The 20065-nt window shown below is 40.9% G+C and overlaps 1 protein-coding gene across 1 annotated transcript in view; it reads right to left on the bottom strand.

The window, feature by feature from the left end:
* Window positions 1-1321: 1321 nt before the first annotated feature.
* The window catches only part of zfpm2a (zinc finger protein, FOG family member 2a), a 978760-nt gene continuing 960016 nt past the window's right edge, over window positions 1322-20065 (bottom strand). Inside the window, exons 6-8 of the mRNA XM_078217130.1 lie at window positions 11134-11340; window positions 9273-9491; window positions 1322-4888 (exon numbers count right to left, since the gene is read on the bottom strand). Of these exons, the coding sequence (XP_078073256.1) occupies window positions 2367-4888; window positions 9273-9491; window positions 11134-11340 (2948 nt within the window). The 3' untranslated portion in view covers window positions 1322-2366. The remainder of the gene's footprint in view (window positions 4889-9272; window positions 9492-11133; window positions 11341-20065) is intronic.

The raw sequence follows: 20065 nt of genomic DNA, 5'->3' as shown, positions 1-20065 counted from the left end.
TATGACTGCTTACAATTTCACTAACTGTTTGTTGGCCCAAGCTTGAGGGCTTGGATCATTATTGGATCACTGCTGCATGGCTGATTCCATGACTGACTCCAAAACCTATAATTATTGAAGTCCAGGCCTTTAAGTTCATGGTTTGCTTGACAGCTCCAAATGTTTAAATGTTTGAATGCTTTTTAAAAATCAGATTGCTATTTTTAAACAGTGAAATCTGTAACAGACACTTAGGAGTTTATTTTACCTAATCTCACTATGGCTCCTGAGATCTTTCCATCACAGATACTGGGTGAGTTGGTTGTAAGGGTGGTGGATAGAGAGTTCATGGGTTGGAATGAGTTGGCACCAAGTTAACATTAGAGCTATAAAGGGCTATGGGGGGGGGGGGGGGGGGGGCATGGCTTTGCATAGGGCCATGGGAGTAGGCAGAGGGGCATAGATTGGTTTGGAGGGTATGAGGTCAGGCCAGATGCTGGGAGGAATGAGGTCATTTGAGTTGGCAAGGGGGTGAGGATTAGAGGGCTGTTTTTTGTGTTATGGTAACAGAGCGCTGAGGTGGACCTTTTAATCAGCCCACCTGGGCACTTGACAGCCTGTGGCTGCCTCTGTACTATTCCCAGGCATGGTGAGATCCCTGGAATAAAAATCCAAAGATCCAGGACAACTTCTTAGTCAGGTTTGAAGAGTCAAGAAATTTCATGAACTAGCACTTCTGTTTCAACTGAGTCTCCATTTGGTGAAGAGGAAAGAACATCAACTTACTTGGAATGAATCCTACCCAACTAACTGCACTCCAGAAAATGTGTTTACTACACAAAATAAGAAATTCTACAAGAAATAGGACTTCTGATGTGCCAAGATTTATTTAAATAAAATTCAGCTCAATATTGGGAAACCCAAAGCCATTGCCTTTGGTCCCACCAGAAACTACATTCCCATACCACCAATTCCATCCCTCTATTGTAGGTTAATTTACTAGCAATGCACTACTATTCATACATAGGGCTACAGACATGCACAGGCCTTGCATTCTATGCCAATGAAGGTGACCTGACAAGATTCATATCTTTCATAATAGCATTGCAATATGATATACCTGATTGTGAAGGAAACTACCCAGCATATATATCATCCATACAGACTCAAATGGAAAGTCATATGTTTTTGAACCATAATTTCCAATCTTAACCCTTGCAAATCATCTGGAAAATTTGGAGTAAAGTGCCTCCGTAAAACAATCCTGAAATGGTTACACAGCGATTAAAAATGTCGTTTCATGCACAACAATGATGCAAGCCATGTAAGGTTCTCTCGCTTTATGGAATCTTTATTCCATCCATATACATGCATAGTAACAACATTGTTGAGAAATAATTTCTATCAGAAGTAGAACAATATTTGTTTTATCACCAGTTGCAGTATTGGTACTCCATTATTCAGATTTTATTGTCCCCAAAATTATTTTTGCAACAGCAAACTGCAACTACTAATTATATTTTCAATAAAATACAGCAGGAAGGTTTCAACCACTGTTCAATACTGCTTCCAGTAATGTTGTTCATATTAAATTTTGCATTTTACAGCAAATGTTTCAAAAGTGAGACAAAAGCGTCAGCAAAGAAAAGTACAGTACAATTTACTATACAAGAAAGTTAACAACTTCAATAAAACATACATACTTCAGTTTAAGAAAATGGATAGGAACAAACTGCTACATATATATCATCTTATGCAAAGCCTACTAATTACTGTATATGCTGATATATAAGCTGCAATTTAGGACTGAAAATGTAGTAAATATGAAATGGAATTTAGATGCCACTTTAGTTTTTAAGGCTTGTAATACCTTCTTGTGTTTGCAGTCTTAAAATGAATGCAACTTATATTCTGGCATGTACAGCAAAGTTGCAACAAATACAGGGATATTCGAATACACAAGTGCTTTACCTCACCAGTTTACCTACAAATGCTGTCTCTATGTATGTGACTCAGACCTCTCTCTACAGTGCAAACTGTAATCGTTACACGAGAATAACTATACAATAACGTTAAAAACAATTTCAGTATAAACTTTTTTAAATAAAAATTGAAATTTAACCACAGCTATGAATACTGCTTGGAAAATAAATTAATTCTGGTGAAAAATAGCACTGACATTTCACATTAATATCAAGACTTATGAACAGCATTATGAAATGACAGACTAGCCTCAAGCCATTGAACTACACAGCTATCCCTTGATTGTCCTGGTGTAACTGTCCTGATGTACCTCAAGCAGCAATTTTTTATTTTTTATTTTTTTTATACAAACTGTGCATGGCTAACACTATACTACTGACAGATGCAGTGCATGACAGTAATTTTCATTTGACATGTTCTGCAGCATGTGATGAGCAGTAGAACTTCTTGTGGGTTATAAAGTTAGACAAGTTATTGAACTGAATGTCACAGAGGCGACAGTATTTCCCACTGTTTGTGGGCTGGGCAGAACCACCAATGTTTTTTGGTGTGTGGACTAATTGCTCTTCTAATGAAGCTTTAGCTGTGGGGGAGGCATTTTCATTCACAGGGACGGGATTCTCAGATGCCCATGGAGGAGATTCCTGGCCATCTGCTTGTTGGAAACTCTGGGATAAGCTATCTTGATGTGGGTTGCCTGAAAAAGGCCTGTCTTCCTGTTTTATTCCTCCATTAACTGCTATCATGCCCCTGCTCTTTGGTATTGCTGGAACAGGTTCCTTCTTCTGAGGAGAACATCCATTAGATACAGGCTGGTCTCTAGGAGGATCAATCCTATCACGTGTGGCTTGCACCAGTTCGTCTATCTCACTGCGTATGAAAACAGCTCCTGAGATATAGTCAGTGGGCTTAATTCCATAATATGGAGATAACTGCTCAGTCCCTGTCATTTTTTTTATTGCTCCAGGATAAAGGCAATTTGGATAGAGCAAATTCTTGTTTTCTTCCTTAGCAGAAATTATCTGAGCTGCCTCATTGAAAGCTTTCAGCCCGTGGAGGGTTGCTAACTGTGGGGGAAATATATTTCCATTTGGGGAGATGTGCTTTGAATTTTCATTTTTCTCACATTTGATTATATTTCTTTCATTGCTGCCTGCAGGGCTGATTGCTTCACTTTTCACTAAAGCACCTTCTCTTTGCTGCTCTTGAAATTTTGTTTGTTCGAAATGGCCTATTTCACCACGTTGGACACTCATTCCTGGGCAAAAATTTTGCTTATGGGCAAGGTAACTTTCTACTTTGTTAAAACTAATCTTGCAGACCGTACATTCATGGTAGTCCAAAAGTCTTTTAGGAGAACAGGTTGCTTTCTCAGTTTGAGGTGAACACTTTTTGCTTAGATCCATAGGAAGATCCAGCTCCATAGTGGCAACTACAGGCAGTGCTGTACTGCACTTGACAGAAGTAATGTTTCTAGTCCCAGGGACCGAGGGCTCCATTTGTTTTCCAAGAAACATATCACACCTCTGGTGGGAGGTTTCACCTGTATTCTCCAGTGATTCTTGAGAAGATGTTCCAGGACTACCCATGGCCGACACACTAAGGAAAGCTTGATGGACCATCTGTGATCTTTGTTCCTGTTCTGGGAGTGATATCTCATACATCTTCCGCCGCTTCCGACTACGTATGGTTCTTTGCATTGCTGGTACCTTATTTGCTGCCATACGTTTCATTGGTGGATCATGGCGTGACGCGCAGTAGTACTGTTTGTGTACAGCATATGTTTCATGCCTACTAAAAGTTATATTGCATGCTTCACATGTTGTTTTATTCGGATCATTAGCAATATCCATTATGGGAGTGCTGGGGCTCTTTGCATCCTTGGACTTTCCATTGACTTGTTCATCATTGCTGCTGGTAGTGGATTCTTTCTTCAACTGCACTGAACTATCCTTGTCTGGACTTTTTCCATTAGAGCCTGCTGCATCTAGGACTACAGAGGAGTTGATGCTGGTTGACTGGAGAAGTGGATTTTCTGGATCAGGTAGATGACAAAGGGCACTGTGAATGTTAATGGGACTGTGCCCACTGCTGGGACTCACTGTCTCTGGCACCTTCTCACTAGTATTGGCGAAGTCTGGTGACTTAGCTACATGCTGCCATCGGGTGCTGCAGTAATGCTTCTTGTGAACCAAGTAATTATCCAGATTGTTAAATGTGATATTGCATTCAAAGCAAATAGCTCCTTTTGGTACAAGTGGACTGTAAATGACAGGTGGATAGTTGTTTCCGCCCTGTCTTAACCTGCGATGTACCAGTTCAGACATTTTAGCTAAAATTTCTGAAGCTTGAGGAACCATGGAAATATCCTGCGAGAGAGTAAACTGAGAAAGAAAGGGACCCATTGGGACATTGGATCCTATATTAGGTTGAATTGGAGAAGAAGCAAGCCGTGGGCTGGATGGCTCTGATTTGATTCTGGTGTATGGAAAGCTCTGCCTGTTTCCTGCAGGTTGTGTTTCATTTTTTAGATTTGTTGCACCCAACTGTACATTTTTCTCCACCTTTTCACTCTCAGTGTCAGAGCACACTTCCTTATTCTGGCTGACTCCTGGACATGGTGGGACTTCCTGTCTGCTTGCTGTATCTGCTGCTGTCGATTGAAAAACATCCTCATTGTCAAGTGGTGCATGTTCGTTTTCGCTTTCCCTTCGCAGCCTCCTGCCCTGGCTGTGATGGAGCTCCTGGTGTTGCAGCAGCTTCCTATGGTTCTGGAAACCAAAGTGGCAGTGACTGCATTTGAAGGCAGCTGGTGTGAGGTGAGTGAGTACATGGTGTTGGAAGCTCAGCACATTGTCTGCTATGTACTCACAGATGGTACACTTCAGGCTGGCACCAGCAGAAAGGGACTCTTCAACTTTCAAACCTGTTCAGAAAGAAAATATTTTCACTATTGCAGTTCCATTATAAACTGAAAGTAGATTTTGCAATGGGAAGTTAATCAAATAATACATCTGCCATTTAGTTTTGTGCATACTTAGTAAGTTTGTCATTAACTTCCTTGAATTTGGCAATTTTTGAACAAAATGCAATATTAACAACACGTGGTATTTAACAAACAAAAAGCTAACTAGAATTCAGTCTTTTAATGTACCTCTGTTTTTTACAAAAATACGAACAGGGAAGATTTTGATAAACTTAGTATTGCAAAAATAGGAGAATAGAGATTCAAAGAATTCAGAAATGATGATCAACAATTGTGGTGGATAAATGGTTGTCTCATTAGGATATTTCTCTGTCTGCTCTTATCATGTAGACGTTAACTTTCCTAAAATAAATGAGTTAATGCCTACATTAAAACAGCAGACAATGCAAAGTCATATAAAGCCAAGCATTCTTTAGTCAGTCATTTCCAGTTATTGTACTCATTTGATAATATTTTAAGACATTTTAGCCATGTCTAATTGAAGGGAAACCACTAATAATGCAAGATATCAGACTGTCTCTTTTTAATGCAAAGGACATATAACAACATAGTGTTTATATATGAAATGCAGGATGGATAGCCATTTTACACCCTTGAGCAGTGTGTAGGGACTTCATCTCAGAATTTATTTGTTTATTACAATACAAATTAAGAAATGATCCAAAAAATAATATTTCTTGCATACAGCATGCTTTGTGGTGAATCTGGTACATCTGTGCACTTGGGCAGAAATCTTATCGAAAGATAGAAAGATTTACAGCACAGAAGGAGTCCATTCAGTCCATTGTATGTGTGCCAAAGGAGTTACTCGGCCTAATCCCATCTTTCAGCTTTTGGTGTATAGCCTGCGAGTCACAGCAGCTTAATTGCAAATCCAGCTCTATTTAACTGTGGTGAAGGGTTTACCTAACCATCCTGTAATCTTTTATTACACTGACCAAATGAAATTGTGCCATGATCAAATCAAATGTTCTAAATGTTGTATTAAATAAAACAGGAGGCACTGAAACTGTCGAAAAGTTGTAATGCAATCGTAAGATTCGCTTGACCATTACTTCTGTGAGTTCTAACTTTGTCAGACCTCTGATTGTGTAATTGCCTTGCAGTTAAATCCAATAAGTTATCAACTACAATTAAACTATATTTGTAAATATATATTTATAAAACAGGGAGGGAGAAAAACAGCACAAAGTATTTTAAGAGAAAGCATTTAGTGGTGGTTATTTAATAGTAAATATAGGGTATGCTTTCCCACTGTGTGGGTCTGGCAAATACATGGAAGTTATGGACTGTGTGCACGTACAATTTCCCAGCATGAATGTCATCTGCTGGGAGTATCCAACTGGATAATTTAGCATAGTCATCTACTTTAAATAATGAAATAGAGGTCCAACACTCAAAGGGTTAAAGGCATATTAAAATAAATTCCCGTTTTGAACATAGACAATAAGAAATGCTATCTTTGTGGTATTAATTTTTATTCAATACAAGTCTTTCACTAAACACACCATTTTTCAAATAGAAAAGCTGACAACAAAACACATTTAAATATTTTAGTACAACATAGTGAAACAAAGTACTTTCTTTCCTAACATGGAATAGAATTTATCTTTCCCCATTGTATTTTTTTAAATTAATCTACACACACAAAAATACAATTTTATTTATTTCATTTGAAGATAATATAAAGAAAATAATTAATCAGCCATCAAACTAAGCTACATCAGTGGATCTAGAAAGTGGTAACTTTCTCTCAACTTTTCTCTATGTTTTTGGTGCTCCGAATGGTGGTTCACCTGAAGTTGAGAACCCAGCACAGATGGGACTGAAGGAATGAATCATAGCCCATCAGAATATGATGCAACATGCTCCCAATTTTATTTGCGCATACTTTTGAAACATGCAATATCATCTTGTCAATGGTCTGCGGTTGAGTTTATATTAATTTAAGAAAATCAATGTTATGCATGTGAAAGGGCAATGGAATAATGTGGAGATCACAATATTAGTTTTAAGTCTTCCCACCTGATGGATACTGGGAACTGATTTCACAGGGGTTGCAGGGTTGCCACCTCCTGATGTTAAAGTTGGGGTTGAGCCTGCCTCTGTTTGGCCAACTTCTCCCACAGCCAATTAACGGCTGTTGAGCTGAAAATTGGCTTGAGGTTGGCATCTTGCCCCCAATGGGGGAGAAAGTCTTTCCTCCAAGATCTGCTAGCCAAGCAAATGGCTGGCAGATCTCTGGTCCCAGCAGCGCCGCTGGGAGTGGTAGTCACAGCTGGGATTTGCAGCTGGTTCTGATGAAGGTGTATTAAGGTAAGTCTGGGGTCTTGCCAGAGCCAGGGTGGCATCCTACAGCATGCAGGGAAGCACGAGTGAGGGGCTGCTGGGGAGTGGGGAGTTTTATTGGACATGGCAGAGGGAATGCCTTCGGAAGCACAGGGGTTCAATAAAGGTGGCACCAAACCACCCCCCCCCCTCCACCCCCCACTCACCCCAATCACTCACTCCCCCTTGTCCAACCACCAGTTCAGCCAGTGAGAGCTGCCAGACTGGACCGACAGTGCCGGCCTCCCAGCCAGAGATAAAATTCCAGCCCCAAATCACAAATGGGAAGGGTACCCACTCAAAGCTGGCAGGATTATCTTTAAATATGCAGATCAGGCTCCAGTTACTTCATCATATTTAGCCTTAAACCTAGAGCATGGGAGCAGTGGTTGTTTCCTTGTCAGGCAAACTGGCTGGAACAGCAGCTAATAAAAACAGCAGAGGCTGCCAAAAGTGAGTTTTATTTTTTAAAGTTCCTTGCGAGCTAGGAGAAGCAAGAGTGCATCCTGAACTTCACAGACAAATATTTGGGCCTCCCTTGTCCCAGATTTCTCCTAACCTCCCCTGACCATGATTTCATCCTGGATCTTTCACAGAAAGCAAACATACCTGGGTCTGATTTAACACCTCAGTGGCTATTTCACCTCAACCTTGTGGTCATTTTGGTTGAGAAGTCAGCACGTGGCATGATAATTAGGCTCAGAGGTTTAAAATCACTAAGCCTGCCTGTTGCCACTCCCACGCGGGCACATCAGTCATTGCTGAATACCTGTTTGTAAGTTAAAATTGAGCCCTATGTGTCTGCAAACACTAGAAAGGCAACCAGGGCTTACAGTAGCCCAATTATTATAGCTACAATATAACAGTTGCATTCTGTTGCACTTATTGTGCCATTTTAGGTGGGTATGAAATTATCATTACTGTAGGTATGTATTTATCGCACACTATATAGAAACCCAAACCAACTTAAACAGTTGACATTTAAAATATGTATAAATTCCAAGTATCCTAAGAAAAAAAATAGAAAATGTTGGAAATACACAACTTGATTGGCATTTAGTGCTTGAAAAATGGGTAAACATTTCAGCTAATGAACCAAATCTCTAAGGCACCACCAGACAGGAGTAATATGCCTATTCTGCAACACACTATGAAATGATGCAGGTAGGTTGTGTACAATTGCAATCATCTCAGCGAATTTGCATTGGAAATGGTAGAAAGTATATTTGGTAAAAGCATATTTTTGGGGTTTTATTGGAAGGAGGGGCTAACATTCCCTCCACTTGCTGTTTTCCTCCCTATCCTTTTGTTCCTGGTCTCCAAGACAGCATCTGCAGATGCTATTTTAAAACTAACCATTGGTTAATCAGCCAGGAACATCGTCAGACTGACTCTTCCATTAATTTTCCTCACTTTTTGTGAATTGGCATTTGGTCTTTCCCTGTTAAATACGCAAATCAGCATGTGGGGCAAATGCCAGGGCCATCCCACTTTGCTGTGGCATCCTGAATTACTACATATATTTAATTGACTTATTATTATTGATAGTTTTCCAATATTAGCATTGTACCATCTACAGTGCCAATTAAGAAACGCTGTTCCTTTAATTTTTTTTACCATGAATGAACAGCTTAACTGGGCAAATAATGTTGGCTCCAGAATGTACTTTCATTGAGGTAGGTTGCTATTAATTTAAGTCAACTTATCTAACACATGCACATGTACTAATACTCTGATAAGGCTTCAATAGGGATACTGCAACTTCCACATTTAGCATAAAGCTGCATTTTTAGTTGTGTTTTGTAATGGCTGGTTTGAGATATAGTGCTATTCAAATCATTTACTATCGTTGAGTACTGTGATTACACTGTAACAGGCTAGAAACATCATCCTAAATTATCCCTTCAGTCCAGCCGATGTAACTTTCTAAACTGCATTTTGCAGCTATCAGTGAATTGACAATACAAAATTCAAATTATCCCATGGTGACTCTTACCACTGTGTGAATTCATGTGAATTTCAAGAGCCCTGGCATTGGGGAAGCTCTTGCTGCATTGTGGGTAAGGGCATGGTTGCTGAAGAGGACCAGCCTCTTTCTCCTCTGATAGTGAGGATGCTTCCCTTTGTCTCCCACTGCAGTAGTACATGAGGTGAGCCTGCAGGTTGCGTTCACTGCGGTACCAAATTCCACATGACTTGCATGGAAAGATATCCTCTGCAACAAAAGAACAGATGCATATTATAGCATAATATCAGACAGTTTTAATTCATCAAATGATTTTGAAGCTATGTTTTTTGTTTACCTCAAGATTGTAAAACAATCTTCAGCAATTTATTAACCAATTTACTAATTTGTCAAAATTGACCAATAATGCAAAGTCCATTATACTAAGTTTCTTGTAAACAAAGATATGATGAATTCTGGTTACATTACAATTATTTGCTGAAAAGTATAAAACGAATAAAACCTTTGTTCTGTCTTAATTCTGCCAAAGCGTTGTTAAATTGGTAACTATCTAGCTTTTTACTTTGGCAAGATAGTCTCTGCCAAAACGAAACATAAAATGCTGGTCAGGCAGCATCCATGGAGGAAACAGAGAAATAAATGTCATAGATGTTTGAAGCACAGACCATTTGTTTTGACAGAGGGTCCACATTCAAAATTTTGTCCCCTCCAAAGATGCTGACTGATCTATCTGTATTTTCTGTTCACCTTTCAGATTTTCAGCATCTGCAGTTTTTGCTTTCCACCTCTGTGAAATTGTTCAAAGAAATCCTTTATAACAAAAGACATGGTGAAAAAAATTTAACGTTAACAAGGGCATAGAAGGAGCAGCAGTGGATCACCGGCCTGCTACACATTGCCTATGCCACTTTCCATTGATTTTAAAAGGAAAGAAAATCAGACTGGGTGTATAACAGGTGGTCGATTCATTAACTCCTACTTTATCCCTTACCAAAGTTGAAAGTTTTCCCCATGGTCTCATCTGCGATTGCAAGAACATTTACTAATAGAATAATTAAAATCCATGACACAAAAGTAACGGTCAACTTCCTTTTCTGAACCTGCCTTTTTACTTTTCATCACATGAAATACTGTAAGTATTTTTTCATTTGTATAAAATGAGATGGTGTAAATTGCATCCAAAAGCATCAATGAGTTTACATGATAATATCATGAAGAAAATAACATCCTTCTACTTTACTCTCTTCCCTCAAAGAATACAAGGTTTGTCAAGATGAGAGTGTTCTTTTCAGAGGAACTGCACAGGTTTCAGACATCATATAAGACAAACATGTACATTTATCAAATGCAAAGTACAAAGGAACATGATTCATGAGATAAATGATAAATATCACAAAATGTGCTTGTTGCAGTGCAAGGGAACAGATGATATACAAGATGATATATCAGTGATTTGTATAGAATCTGGGTTTAGGCCAGTCAACCAGCATTAATGTTCCTCATGTTGTTTTATTAAAGCCAACTGGGCTGAAGTTTCTCAGCTATTCTGCCAAAAAGCATAGTGTTATATCTTAAAGCAATAGTCACAGCACTTGTTTGGCTAACTATATAGCATTCATATTAATTGGTTTGGTTTTGGATGAGAATAAGTATTTTAACTGGGTGAAAATCTCCCTTCCTGTAAAAAATGGTAAAGGTGCAGGAAATGAAGTCCCATTTTATAATCACGCTAATATTTTCATTTCATTTTCAACATAAGGCACTTCTTGTTCTATACTAGATCTTTAAACGGTAGATTAAAATTAATTTCTGTCTTGTTTCACAAGCACAATTATTTTACTTTATAAACAAAAGTCAGATTCATGACGAAGTGCATAAATTTTAAACTTACTGTTTACAATTGCTGTAGGTAAAATGGATGCCATAGCTGCTTGTTGAGGGAGCAGCTGTATTGTGTCCAGGAGGCGCGCTGGATACATGCCCTCTGTGATGGCCATTTGGCTGACAGCTTGCAGCCTTGAGTCAAATTCCACAGCAAATGCAACCAGTTCCTCACCTTCCGATAGCATTTTAGTCATTGTGCACCAAAGCTGACCACCTAAAGAAAAATAAAAGAAAATTAGTTTTGTTGATTAATTGCAAACTAAATTTCTTAGAAGATCCGTTAGATCTTTATTTGTAAGATCCTTCAAGGTATTGATACGGTTGTTCCTATTTTATCTAATGTCGTAAAGCTAAGTTAATCATTCTTTCAGTTCCAAGAGTTGATCCAGCTATGTTCAGTCTTGTTTTCATTTATATTGGTTCTGACTCAGATTCAGGCAGAAATACCTCATTATCAACCACGAATAGGATTGTGTCATGTGCACAAAATGGAAGAGATGCTCCATTATAATTGTGATCCTGGCCAGAACAGGTCTGTTCTGATGAGACTGGCCAGTACAACCAGTTGGTGGCACAACTCTTAGAGTTGTGTCAGCTTGGCTCTGTGTGAGCATGTTCACCTCTGAGCCAGAAGGTTGTCAGTTTAAGCCCGACTACAGACTTCAGCATGTAATCTCGGTTGACACTCCAGTGCAGTACTAAGAAAATGTTGAAGTGCTGGGTTAGGATGAGACATTAAAGCAAACTAGCCTTTTCAGTGCATGTAGAAGCTTTCATGATACCTTTCCAGCTAAAAAACAGGAAATTCCCCCATGTCCTTGCCAATATTCATCTCTCAGCTAACAACCCCAATTATCAATGTCATTTATGTTACCTTGTGTGGCAGGTGTTGGTTACTGTCTCTACAAGCAAGACAACAGTGACCACACTTAAAATATAATTGGTTGACTGTGGAACATTTTGGGATACCCTGAGGATGTGAATGCACCATGTAAATGCAAGTTCTTTTTCTATTCCACCCCATTGGCAATTAATCAATTTTCCCCATCTGTGATTTTGACAGTTTTCTGGCTTTGTTCTAGTGAATATAACCCACTGATGCAGGTCAGATGAAAAAAAGACAGATTGCTGCTAGGGCAATCATTTTTAAAAATGCCAGTCTCTGGAGTAAAGGCTAGAAAACAACTGGTCTCAACTGAATTCTGAACAATTATATTGCAATCAACACATTGAGAGAAAAGGCTATTTTTGACAGAAGTAATATTCTCAATTATATTAAAATTTTCACCTCTAAACTGGAAATTAAACAAACAGACTTCATGTTGTATGTGTGAATAATTTAACATTAGAATAGAAAAGCTAGATTGAAAATGTGACATGGTAAAACTACATAAATTTCTGCACTACAATTTCATAGCAACTAAAAACAAATTGAAACTTGCTGAACTTATTTCATGGAGAATCATACAGTCAGTGGGAAGTAGACACCTTTATTCTAGTCAGTCATTTTTGGATTGAAATAAAGTCTCTTTTTTATTACATTAAAAATTCAAAAACTTCCCTGATCACAGGTTCTTAAACATACTGTGCCTGGCATACATGAATGATGGTTCAATGAGTTCAAACCAAATTTTCATACTTAAAGGAGAAATATATAGTGAGAGTTTGACATATTCCTTTTCCCACTGATTTTCACCCATTTTATGTTCACGCATATTCGAATGAGATTCTAATGAGGATATTTGAGCACAACTCCATATTGACAGGATGCAAGCTGATGGGCATTTTATGGACTAACTACAGTGTGGCCCCGTTATAACTCGATGGTTGGGGTCCATAAAATGTTATCGCGAAAAAGCGGGGTCGCGCTAAATCGGGGTCGCGCTAAATTTGCCAATTTTTTGCGGAAAAAAAAGGGTCCAATGATTCATCGCTTTATATCTGAATTATCGCTAAATCGGGGCGCGTTAAATCGGGGTTCCACTGTGCCAGTTTGCGCTTAGGAAGAAAATTCCAGTCCCTGGATCCGAAGTGTAGCTCAATCCCCTCATCTCTTTATCTAGGATTTAGTATTACCCCAGAGCAATTTGATTCCCTCTTCATCAATATTAAGTGGCATGGTGTACAGGGTTCTGATTAGCCAGCTTATTCTATCAGAATGCAGTGTTCACACTTTATTCTCTGCAAGCAGTATTTTAATTAAGATACTCCCTTGCAAATGTGGTGAACAACGGTATTGGAAGTGAATTCAGTGATGGCATTCAAAAGGGAAATGGATATGTAATTAAAAAAAATTAAAAAATGAAAAGCTATGGGGAAAAACAAAGGAATCTTAACTAATTAGAACATAGAAAAACTACAGCAGGCCCTTCGGCCCACAAGTTGTGCCGGTCATGTCCCTACCTACCTAGGCCTATATATAGGCATACCTATAACCCTCAATCCTATTAAGTCCCTTGTACTCATCCAGAAGTCTCTTAAAAGACCCCATCGAGTTTGCCTCCACCACCATTGACGGCAGCTGATTCCACTCACCCACCACCCTCTGAGTGAAAAACTTACCCCTGACATCTCCTCTGTACCTACTCCCCAGCACCTTAAACCTGTGTCCTCTTGTAGCAGCCATTTCAGCCCTGGGAAAAAGCCTCTGAGAATCCACCCGATCTATACCTCTCAACATCTTGTACACTTCTATCTGGTCACCTCTCATCCTTCGTCTCTCCAAGGAGAAAAGACCGAGCTCCCTCAACCTATCCTCATAAGGCATACCACCCAATCCAGGCAACATCCTTGTAAATCTTCTCTGCACCCTTTCAATAACTTCTACATCCTTCCTGTAATGAGGCGACCAGAACTGAGCACAGTACTCTAAGTGGGGTCTGACGAGGGTCTTATAAAGCTGCATCATTATCTCCCGACTCCTAAACTCAATCCCTTGATTGATGAAGGCCAGCACACCTTACGCCATCTTAACCACCTCCTCCACCTGCGAGGCCAATTTAAGAATCCTATGGACCCGGACCCCAAGGTCCTTCTGATCCTCTACACTGCTAAGAGTCTTACCTTTGATGTTATACTCCTTCATCCCATTTGACCTGCCAAAATGTACCACTACACAATTGGATACTATTTTTAAGAGCTTGTTCTGTGCTAATTTTGTAGACTGAATTTTCATCTTGGATAAGGGATTTGAGGGTTTGGAAATTTACTGACATAAGCACAGGTAGCCTGGAGGATGAGTTCACTGAGTATATGTGGTGAACCATAGATGGTTACCACTATGGGTACTGAACCATAGATGGTTATCACTATGGGTACTTGTACATATGTTACTCTTGTTACTGTTGGGGTTAGGGTTGGGGTGTTCCACCTGTTGGTATTGTTCTGTGGTACACTCCGGTTGGCTCCGCCTACCTATAGGAGTATAAAGGTCACTGCACTGCCTAGTGACCCTTTAGTCTGGGATTGTATTGTTATGCAGTATGCTCCATTCTTGTTACTAATAAAAGCCTTTATTTCCCGGGTACGATCCTGCCTCCCGAGTGAATTAATCGCGCATCAGTATATTTGGGACAAGTTTTTACAGTAGCATGTTCTAGAACCAATCAGAGAGCTAGATATTCTAGACCTGGTAATTTACAATGAGACAGGACTAATTAACCATCTTATAGTAAAGGAGCCTCTAGGTAGTAGTGATCATAACATGTTGACCAGGGAAACCGGTGAATATGGTTTATTTAGACTTTTAGAAGGCATTCTATAAGATCTTACATAACAGATTACTATGCAAAGTTAAAGAGCATGGGATTGCAGGTAATGTCTTGAGATGAATAGAAAGCTGGTTAACAGACAGCAACAAGTTGGAATAAATGGGTCTTTTTCTGATTGCTAGGCAGTGACTGGTGGGGTACTGCAGGGATCTGTGCCAGGACCCCAAATGTTCACATCATAGATTAATAATTTGGATGAGGGAACTCAATATTTCATCTCCAAATTTGCAGATGATACAAAGTTGGGTGGGAGGGTGGGCTGTGAGGAGAATGCAGAGATGCTCCAGTTGGACAGGCAGGGTGAATGGACATATGTATGGCAGGTATAACATAGATAAATGTGAGGTTATTCACTTTGGTAGCAAAAATAAGAAGGCAAACTATTATTTGAATGGGTGTGAATTGAGAGAGGTGGATATTCAGCAAGTACCTGGAGGGGGCTCGGGCTGGGGGAGGGGAAGGGGTTAACCTTGGGGCTGTCCCCTGGGATGGGGATCTTGTTGCTGGACTTCTCCTTCCTGCCCTGGGAAACTAAAAAATCACTCTTATATTGGTGATTTCAGGCAACTTTCTGGATAAAATCTTTATTACTCTCTGTGTTCTGTAAAAACCTTTGAAATGACCTGGTTCCTTTAAAATCCATGCCCCCTAAACATCTGAAATCATTCAAAATCAGAGTAGCATGCATTCTACAGTGGAGATTGCCCTTGTTTGATTCCAGAGGCCACAAGTGTTACCAGACATCTTTAAATTGCTTTGATTGATTAGAGTTGTCAGTTTCACTAGGCAGATCTTCGTGCTTTCTCTCATAAGCCCCAGGTGCTCTGAAACGTTTTTTGAAGCACTCTGATTGACAGGAGTTTGAATTTGACTAGGGGGATCCCCTTTCCATCTTGCATGAGCCCCAGCTGCTCCGAAATCTCTTTGAAGCACTCTGATTGATAGCTCCAGAGCAGATCAAAAAGGGGATTAGCCGAGCTTTGTTTACAGAATGAACTGATGGTCCATTAGCTGCTAATAACTTTTCTGACTAACAGCTATAGGGCAGATCAAACAGTTCATTGTTGATACAATCAGTTCAAGCTATATTACGCCTGAAATGCTTCCTCTTTTGAGGTGTTGCGGTTTCTAACTGCAATTTTTTTAAACAAACTCTCTCTCTGATTTGATGTGCCTCGAGTGAGCAGCTGCTGGTTCTAACCCCAGTTTTTTTAAAAACAGGCTTTCTCTTTGATCTGAAGACCTTACTAGAATGACCAGGAGTCTGACTGCTTTTTATCACACTCTTATGCTGGAACAGCATGTCTGTACTGGAAGTTGTTTTAAGCCATAGGAGAAGCTGGCACAACTCAGAGATTATCTTCCAAGTAGTCCTCAATGAGGCCATCTAGCAGTCACCATTTATTTCTCTGGATAGATGTTATGACCACACCGGATGGTCAGGTATATGGCTGGACAGTGCCTTGGCTCTACCCCTGATAATAACATCCTGGCAGTGACACCCAGGTAGAGACCAAATCTATACACAATATTCCAAATATGGGCTGCAATTCTGCCAAAGAAATCAGAATGCTGCTGCCAGTGGCAAGAATGGTACATTTCCTACTGGAATTGGCAACGCTAACCAGCTGAAATTCAACCACTCTTTGGTTGCAAAAAAATCACCAACATGAAACATGCCAGCAAGCTTGGCTTCAATGTTACCCAGATCTTGGAGGGGGGGCAGGGGGGAGCGTTAAGGAGATGGAGCCTGAAGGGGGAAGGGCCTTTGCTTCCCCCATATTGGACTATCTCTCTTTTGGGGTGAGTGAGGTCTCTGACTGGCATTGTTTGGGGTTAGGCCTCTCTCTGGGGGCTGGAGGGTGGTTGTCAGGTCAGCCTCATGTCTGCGTGGTGTGGGGTGGTGTCCCAACCATTTAGTGGTGGTGGTGGAGCAGGGGTTGGAGGTTGGAGGTGAAGAGCTGGGAGTGCTCTCCTGATCTGCAGAGAGTTGTAATGTCCATGAATGGGGGCAGAGGTGAGGGGGCTTGGCACTCTACTCTGAGATTGGGGCACCCTTTAAAAAGGCACGTGAAGCTCAGCTTGCCAGCATGTTTCTCATTGGGAACTTTTTTGCAACCAAAGCGTGGTTGACTCCCACCTGGTTAGTGTTGTCAGCAGCAGCAGGAAATGTGTCGTCTTCCAGCTGGTGGCAGCACTTCGCTTTTTTTTGGGGAGAATTGCGGCCCATATCTGGAGTATTGTGTATAGTTGTGGCCCCTTACCCTAACCTAAGAAATTATATAATTGCATTAGAATCAGTTCAGAGGAGGTACATTTGACTCATTGAGTCCCTACAGTGCAGAAAGCGGCCATATGGCCCGAGTCTGCACTGACAATAATCCCACCCACACCCTATCCCATAACCCGAGGTATTTGCGCTGCTAATCTCCCTGAAACTAAGGGACAATTTAGCATGGCCAATCAATCTAACCCGCACATCTTTGGAGTCTGCAAGCAAACTGGAGCACCCAGAGGAAGCCAAACATTCCTGGGATGAAGGGTTATCTCATGAGGAACAATTGGGCAGGTTGTGCCAGCATCCATTGAAGTTCAGAAGAATGAGAGATGGTCTTATTGAAATATATAAAATCCTGAGGGGACTTGACAAGGTGGGTGCATCTCCTTACGGGAGAGACTAGAACTAGGGGGACACAGTTTAAAAATCAGGGGTCTCCCATTTAAGACACAGATGTGGAGAAATGTTTTCTCCCAAAAGCTCATTAATCTGCAAATTCTCTTATTCAGGGAGCAATAGATATTTTTGAATATTTTTAAGGCTGAGTTAGATAGATTCTTGATTGGCATAAGAACATAAGAAATAGGAGCAGGAGTAGGCCATCTGGCCCCTCAAGTCTGCTCCGCCTTTCAATAAGATCATGGCTGACTCAGCTCCACTTACCTGCCCACTCACCATAGCCCTTAATTCCTTTACTGTTCAAAACTTTATCTATCCTTGCCTTAAAAACATTCAATGAGGTAGCCTCAACTGCTTCACTGAGCAGGAAATTCCACAGATTCACAACCCTTTGTATGAAGAAGTTCCTCCTCAACTCAGTCCTAAATCTGCTTCCTTTTTTTTGAGGCCAAGCCCCCTAGTTCTAGTTTTACCTGCCAGTGGAAACAACTTCCCTGCTTCTATCTTATCTATTCCCTTCATAATCTCATATGTTTCTATAAGATCTCCTCTCATTCTTCTGAATTCCAATGAGTATAGCCCCAGTATAGCTACTCAGTCTCTCCTCATAAGCCAACCCTCTCAACTCTGGAATCAACCTAGTGAATCTCCCCTGCACCCTCTCCAGTGCCAGTATATCCTTTCTCAAGTAAGGGGACTAAAACTATACACAGTACTCTAAGTGTGGCCTCACCAGCACCTTATACAGCTACAACATAACCTCACATTTTTTAAACTCCATCCCTCTAGCAATGAACGATAAAATTCCATTTGCCTTAATTACCTGCTGCACCTGCAAACCAACTTTTTTGTGATTCATGCACAAGGACACCCAGGTCCCTCTGCACAGCAGTATACTGCAATTTTTTACCATTTGAATAATAGCCCATTTTGCTGTTATTCCGACCAAAATGGATGACCTCACACTTACGAACATTGTACTCCATCTGCCAGACCCTCGCCCACTCACTTGGACTATTAAAGGAGTCAAAGGTTATCAGGGTTGGCATGAAAGTAAAGTTGAGGCTACAAATAGATCAGCCATGAGCATATCAAAGGTGGAACAGGCTTGAGGGGTGAAATGACCTACTCCTAATTCATATAAAGTAAAGAACAAAGAACAATACAGCACAGGAACAGGCCCTTCGGCCCTCCAAGCCCGCGCCGCTCCCCGGTCCAGGATTGAATCCTGAATCCAGGATCCCCGCCCAATTTTCCAGCCTATCTACATACCAATATCCTATCCCCGAGCTGTCCCTCACAGCTATGATGCTTTGTTCATCACAACCTATTAACTCACCCCTACCCCCCCATTCCAGACCATGTGATCTCCAGGGTTTATTTATTAGTCACAAGTAGTTTTACATTAACAGTGCAATGAAGTTACTGTGAATCCCCTAGTCGCCACACTCCGACGCCTGTTCGGGTACACTGAAGGAGAATTTAGCATGGTCAAGTCACCTAACCTGCACATCTTTGGACTGTGGGAGGAAATCGGAGCACCCGGAGGAAACCCACGCAGACACAGGGAGAATGTGCAAACTCCACACAGACAGTGACCCAAGCCAGGAATCGAACCCGGGTCCCTGGAGCTGTGAAGCAGCAGTGCTAACCACTGTGCCACCTTTTACATGTTATATGTAACTATTGGATGTTCTCTTGACCTCTTGCTCTGCTGCCAAAGAACACACAGCTCTAGGGACCGCTGATCCAACCTGTCTCTGCACTCTCTCTTAAGTGGCTGCATGATCTCATCTGAACATGCAGCAGGTCACAGCACAAAGTGTTACAATTGTGCACAGCAGCCCAGCTAAGGCCCTAGTCAGCCCTCAACTCGACTGACTCTCACAACACTCCTAACTCTACAGCCTCAACAGAGGAGGCCAACCACTGAACACTCACCTAGCTATTCTTAGCCTCATTTCACTCTAAGGCATGTGTGCTCAAATAGGAACTCTGTCCCTGAGAACATTGCCGCACTGTATCAATGCATGCCATGCCTACATTCGTACAGCTGCAGTGAGGTCACCATGCCTAAATCAGTGAACTCTTCAGTGGTACCTTGGTCACAAATGACCAGCACCTCTCTATCTTGTAAGGATGTCAAGCTAAAGATGCAGTAGGCACATGGAAAACACACATACTGACTCACTACTTCAATGTCAGAATGTTGCAGCAATCAAAAGCCAAGAGAGCTGTGACTTGGCAGCTCCATAATTCATTGACAATGCCCTGGATCTACTGGTGCAGGTAGTTCATGAAAGCAGGGGCATTTTTTACCTGAAGACTGCAAGCTGTCCCTGACCCTCAGTGAGCGGTCCTGAGTCCAAATAATGGAGGTAGTTAGTTCCTCAGGAATGGACCGTTGCACATGAGTGTAGTGCCACAAATGGGTTCATTCATGACCTGGAGCATTCCAGAAGGATGAGTAAGACATCGAACTATTCAATGTC

Source organism: Mustelus asterias, chromosome 7 (genome assembly GCF_964213995.1).
Source record: "Mustelus asterias chromosome 7, sMusAst1.hap1.1, whole genome shotgun sequence".
NCBI lineage: Eukaryota > Metazoa > Chordata > Chondrichthyes > Carcharhiniformes > Triakidae > Mustelus > Mustelus asterias.
This window is presented reverse-complemented; position numbering and strand designations above follow the sequence as displayed.